This window comes from Melanostigma gelatinosum, assembly GCF_949748355.1.
Source record: "Melanostigma gelatinosum genome assembly, chromosome: 5".
Taxonomy (NCBI): domain Eukaryota; kingdom Metazoa; phylum Chordata; class Actinopteri; order Perciformes; family Zoarcidae; genus Melanostigma; species Melanostigma gelatinosum.
This window is the reverse complement of record NC_136638.1, coordinates 15,507,553-15,514,046: the sequence shown is the minus strand read 5'-3', so window position 1 is coordinate 15,514,046 and position 6,494 is coordinate 15,507,553. Positions and strand designations below refer to the sequence as shown.

The 6,494-nt window shown below is 42.5% G+C and overlaps 1 protein-coding gene across 1 annotated transcript in view; it reads right to left on the bottom strand.

Annotated features, from left to right (window-relative positions):
• LOC306777533 (homeobox protein CHOX-CAD-like) overlaps nucleotides 1-2,187 on the bottom strand; it is a gene marked incomplete at its 3' end in the record, with an annotated part of 2,894 nt that extends 707 nt beyond the window's left edge. Inside the window, exons 1-2 of the mRNA XM_079268698.1 lie at nucleotides 1,779-2,187; nucleotides 558-706 (exon numbers count right to left, since the gene is read on the bottom strand). Of these exons, the coding sequence (XP_079124824.1) occupies nucleotides 558-706; nucleotides 1,779-2,112 (483 nt within the window). The 5' untranslated portion in view covers nucleotides 2,113-2,187. The remainder of the gene's footprint in view (nucleotides 1-557; nucleotides 707-1,778) is intronic.
• Between the last annotated feature and the right edge of the window lie 4,307 nt (nucleotides 2,188-6,494).

The window sequence follows — 6,494 nt, the reverse complement described above, 5'->3', positions numbered from 1 at the left end:
GAAGACAATTCAGCCTACTCCTTTCATAACTCTTGCTCCTCACCACTTTCAGCTGCTCAAGTCACAAAAACATACAAAGAAGAAACAAGAGGGGTCAAGCAAAATAAGCGAGTGGCTGTCTTAGATCTCATTGCTGAAAAGAAGGCACTCTTTCTTTACCTTGCACAGCAGCAGGATTCTTGCGATGTGCGAGATTACTTAACTTTACATGACTTTTGAAAGAAGAACTAGGACATTTTATTTCTCTTACAAATTAGGAGTTGTTTTTATAATCGATAAAACACACACATTTCTGTACCCTCTGAAGTTTTGGTGCTACAGCCTGACTGTCTGGTACGACCGCTAGCTTTTGATGCAATTACAAATAGTCTGTAATTGCAATTTGTGGCCACAGTGGCTGCTGCAAGAGTTACATCGTTGAATAAAGGAATTCTTAACTCGAGTTAGCTTTTACTGGAGCTTTAAGCTGCTTCTCACAGTGTTGCTCAGCTGTTGGAGGTTGCAGGATGACCATAACAATGTGCCCATGAGCCTAATTATTAGTTTGTGGATCTCACCTGTCTCTCAGAGAGGCTAAGTGCCGTTGACAGCTCGGTCTTCCTCCTCATGGTGATGTATCGGTTGCATTGAAACTCCTTCTCCAGCTCCAGGCGTTGCTGGTCAGTGTACACCACCCTGTACTTGTCCTTAGTGCGCGTCTTTGTTCCTGAATCACACAAAATAAACCAGATTTAGTAAAACAACTAATACCAGTTTGGATGATTGACTGCCTTAGTGAATGTAAGTAAATAGGTGTGTTAAACATGATTATAATGCCAGTGCGTCACGTGCAGTGAGAGCCGTGTCCAAACAGTTGACTAATTTGAAGACGTCTGGTGCCACGTTCAAGTTCAGGCGCCACTTAAAGCCTCATTAACTCTATTAATCACGCTAACTATAACTAATGTAAAGACTCCCCTCTGCATTGCATCAGTGGTTCTCCTTATCACTGTGAGTGGTGTTTACATAGGTGTTTACACAGGCAGCTATTCATTGACACACACACGCACACACACACTGGGTAGTCAGAGTTATTGATCTGAAATCTTGACCATGTGACAGCATCGATTGAGGCAGACCAACACACACACACACACATACACAGACATGAGTAAGGGACGAGGGTTCGCCTTAAGAGGATATTCGGTTTGACATCTGCAGACTTCCTGTAGTGCCTGTGTTATCTAGCCAGGTTGTCACCCTTTTGCACCCACCCAGTGGACAGAGAGGGTGGGGAATGACATTTTTGTAGACTTCTCTGCCGCCACTGTTAGCTTTGCATTGACATCTCAAACCATGCTGGCGGAAGGGAGAGGCGAAAAGCTTGATGAATGTGTGTGTGCAGTCAGTACGACTTTACTCTGTGTACATGTTGAAATCATTCCTGTCTACGAATATGCGTTTTACCATATCTGTAATCTGTACACACCCACTCAACCCCCACGGTTCAGCTTGTCATCATCATGTGACTGTGTTACCGAGAAGACACTTTTCCTCTTAAGATTAATTCATCAGCAAATTAAAACATCCAATTTGTGATCTGCCCCAAGATAGATCAGAACATGCGTGTTAAAACAACTTCAGAGAACTTAAAAAAAAACGAAATTATAATTCTTTAACTTTATAGTTATATCTTTTTACAACATTTACAATTGATCAGAGGCCACTGCACCATGCAGCCTACAATAAGCCTACAGTGACCTCTATGGCTGTCTCCAGTATGAAGTCTTAAGTCCCACCTGAGAAGGACGGTCTGATGGGTTCATGCGGTCTCCTCCTGGAGCTGAAGGGGTCCTGTCCGGAGATGAAGTTGTACGGCCCTCCGGCGGCGTTAGGCATGATGCTCAGCTCCGGGGAGGAGAAGCTGAGCTGCCCGGCGTTGGGGCTTGATCCCTGGAAGCTGTACGGGTACTCCTCCCGGGGAGCGTAGACGGAGTTCCAGGCACTTGTCGACGGGTCACCGACTCCCGGGACATGATGATAACTGGTGAAGTCATACGGAGGCGGAAAGTACTGACTGTTCAGTGACAGTGTCTGAGCCGGGTGTCGGGCCGACTGTGAGTTGGGGTACATACCGGTGTCCTCGTCCGACAGGTGGGGTAAATCTCGGGTAGACCTCGGGGAATCAAACTACCTGGAGCATGTTAGGCCTCCTTGTTTATTCCCAGCATGCGCTGGCGCTCTGTTTTCACTTCAGTCTAACGTTCGGCTACCTGTGCAGTAAGACTACACACACCTTTATAGATTTACTGCAGAGGAGTTCAAAAGTATCAACATGACGTCACGTTCAGCCTGAGACCCACCTGCCTGCTCGTCTTGGCGACGTGAGGGCATTGACCCCGATATCCCGAGTCTAACCTGGTGGATCATTTTTGATAAGGCCTACGAACGCACGTAGACGTGAAGGTGTCATGTGATATCCAGCACAGAGATTGTAAATCAAGATGAAAGTTGGCTCAGTGGTGGTAGAAGTTTATCAGACGTTGAACCACCATGTGAAACATTGTCACAATCTCACCAAAGCATAACAACATGAGTATTAGTAGCAATAAGAAATGTAAAAGTATTCATTAGGCAGGTCAGTGGGGCAGTAGCCAGGATTTAAATACAAAGTTCATGAGTCCAAATTGCCACACTTATGCAGAAAAACATGTATTATTTCACATAAATTTTATATTCTATCTAAATAGAACATTAAGGTTTGAATGCTTCCTTCTACACTGTCAGGTACAAACAGTAATTCATACATATAATACGTATTTACAAAACCGAAACCAGCTTTAAGAAATCCAACAGGTGCATTTGTGTAATAGTAGAGTATAAACTCATTTTGATCACATGTATCCTCCTTGCCCTCGGTAGTAGTTCTATGTCTACCATAAACTTGGAACAACTTAAAACAGCCCCATGAGGGCAGCAAAATGCTGCAAATTGCCAAGTAACTTACCAGGTCTGAAGCCCTGCAGATACACAAACATGCAGTTTCCATATGATCCTTATTTTCCACATTTAGTTGGTGTAATCAAGATATCATGGCATAAAGTATATTGTTGTGTATTCCACATGTTGAGCTTGTCTGTGGGTCATTCTACCAAGCATTCATAAACTATTCATATCTTGGTCAGAGGAGTCAATATAAGCTGTAACAGATATCAGCTGTTCCATGAAGCAGGCGCATGTTAATGGGGAGAAAAGTGCAACGTCAGACACATATCGCAAAAAGCTTGAAACACAATAGATCATATCCAACTTGCCTATAAACCAAAGAAACGTGGTTTTATCACTTACACAATAAACATTTGAGCATGTGTTGATGTACAAACTGGACTGTTAGGTTTTAAGTGACCCCAAAGCTTCACTCAGAGGAGGTTTAGTTTAAATGTGAAGCCCTTGAGCTCTTTTCAGGCCGTATGAATCTTTAATATTTATCTAAGTGACGGGTTACTGTAGGGAATGAAACATGTATATAGATCCAGTTTAAACAGTGGAGCATAAACAATGGTCCCGCTGGTCTCTTTTGTAGTCGTCCTGACGCTGAAGTGCATCGAGGGGAACTAATAGGAGGCTTGTAGCCTCTTTTCACCAATTCTAAAAGTGTTAAAATGAGAGCTGCTGTAGGTACGCAGACACACCCAGAGCTTTCATCTTCCACAGTAAGCTTCCTCTGAGACCTATTACAGCCCAAATAAAGCCTGCAAACAGTACTTATCAAGTGCTAAAAACACCTACAGCATGTCTTTAAGACTGTGCTTCACAGTGACAACTGGAGAATGATTTTGAATGCTTTACAAGAATCCCCATCATCATTTATCGTGATCAACTAAACAACTGAATGAAGTGACAAGTCAACAAGCGGCCAATACAAGTTGATTAGTTGACTATCACATCTCACCACCACAGTTTCAGTATATTTGACGATAGAGTGTCAAATAGAGAAAAGGATCAAAGTTGAATCATATTCTGTGTAGTCGGAATGCAACCCGACCACTCAGATGATGGACTGAGAAATAAAGTAGCACATGTATACTTAACTAGTGCTTCGGCCCCCTTTTTTCTCTTTTTTGAAAGTATGTATTTCTTTCCTGCATTTCATTAGACAGTATGCAGTAGAGAGCTGACAGGAAATGAAAGTCAAAGAGAGGAATGACATGCAACAAAGGTCCTGAGCCAGACGTTGTGATCACATGCTCAGTGTCTCACACACAAAGGTCACCAGGACGTCTTTAGTTTCTCTGATTTCTCCTGCTGGACTTTAAATCGCTCTCATGATGTTCTGTATGTAATTGAACTCAACAAAGTCTAAGGAAATAGTACAAATACACATCACAATTTATTTATAATTTTCTTAAGTCTAAAATGATGTACTTTCTTGTCTGACAACAGTCAAAACCCCAACGTTAGTCAGTTTGTTCTGACATTAGACAAAGACACGTAACAAAGCATCACATTGGAGAAAAACAAGGGAATGATATTTTTGCTTGCTATTATCAAAATAGTTGCCAATTCATTTTCTATTTCATTTTCTATTCTATTGGCTGGTCATTAACTTATTAAACGAATTGTTTAAGCTCTAAATTGAGTTTCTCCTGTCTTGCTGCTATATTTGTTTTGAGAGGCGATATCTTGAAATATGATGATGAGGATGATTGTTGCTGCTGCTGTTGTTGTGTATTAGAAAAATCACAGTGTTTTCTGATTTTCAGTTCTGGGCCTGAACAACATCTGAATCAAGTCTTTAAGGGCCTCTGACTACTACTATATATCCGTGCAATTTACTATAGATCTGACTACAGATCAGTCATTGAATGGCTTCATCCATCTTCATCTATCAGAGCTGTATTGGGTTCAGCTCAAGGTCTCCTCAGCCCCAGTGTTTCCTGCTTCTAACCCCCCCCCCTGCCTCTTTTACCCAGAAACTGTTTACATACTACATACACCTAATGGTATCTGCCTGTCTGCCTGCACTTTTCCTTGCCCCATTCTTGCTAATATGTTTGGTCACCAAATACCTGTTGCTGTCTGCCTGCATTGCCATCTTTTGGGTCCTTCCCCATGGCGCTCCGCTCACAGCTGCTTGACAGGTAGCACTAGTTGAACTCCAATGATGGAAACAACCTAGATTAACAGTGAGAGAAACCGTTCTTTAGCTGCTCTGATAGGCTGAGGTGGGCATTGTTGTAGCAGAATGATTTAGAGTCTAGCTTATCGTGTGGTTTGTGACTTTGTCAAGCGGCATGAATAAACAAGCACAGCTGCCAAATGTAAAGCCTTTGCCACCCCAGTGTGTTCTCTTTCTCCACCAACCACTGCATTGGACAACATATTGTGCAATTATAGAAATAGAAAAAATGCCACATTAGACATATATCTTTCTTGGTGCTCTTAAAAATGTAGAGATTTAGTGTCTCCTGTTACAGCTGCAGGATGTTTAGACATGTGTGTCTTATCTCAAGCTGATAAAGGATTGTGATCACTGCCTTATGTTGATGTTGTATTGCTGCATTATTACCTATTATCTCTTGAAAACATTTTAATTGACTTTGCAAGCACTAAAAGGTACACAAGTGGATTCATGGGGCGGTGGATTTGGGGCAGATTTATTGCAAGAAGGTGTTAATTACATAGTTATAAATAGATTGATGTTAAGGTGGCACAGTCCTGTGTGGTGTTGCTCCCCTCCTATCTAATAACTGGGGCTTCACTGGCTCTCTAATTACTGCTAGCAGGGCTTTTAGATTTACCCTCACAATTAGAGGAGAACATGGTTACTGTCCAATTTGGCCCCTGTTGGCCATCCCCACCCCTTGAAAGAGAGAAAAGGCCTTCGTCAGCTGCAGGGCTGTGTTATGAATTTCAAGCCATACGCTCACATCCTGGGAAAGGAAGAAATTAGGCTGAGCGCCAATATGGATGTACTTGCATGGTGTGTGTCTGCATGGGTTTGAATAAGAGAGAGGCTGAAAGGGAAGGGACAGAAAAGGCTGAGGAAAAAAGGAGGTGTTGAATTATGTTATGTGGGATGAATGGAAAAAGAGAGAAAATGACACGTGACATGTAAGAAAAATGGGTCCCACCCAATTAAGCTAGATGTGGGTGTTTACGTCTTTTACACCTAGCAGTGTGATTACGTAAGTGAAGTTGCTTTGCTGAGAAACGGAGACTTCCATGTTTGTTTCCAAAGCAGGCCACTCTCTGCCAAAACCTTTTTTTCTCCCTGTTTGGACCTCTCCCTCACTCTCTCACTCTTTCTCTTCCTTTTTCTTGTGTTTGTTGTTTTATGAAGGGGTTAGATGCGGTCCAGATTTCTGTTGCCAATAGAGACTGTTCACCTCCAGTTGCTCGCCACTCCATTCATAAACAACTCACTCCAGCTGGGGACCCCTGAGCTGCTGTCGAAGAACAACAAGCAGAACCCAACCTGCGTTTCGATGTTTTCTCCCTCTGTCTATTCTCTA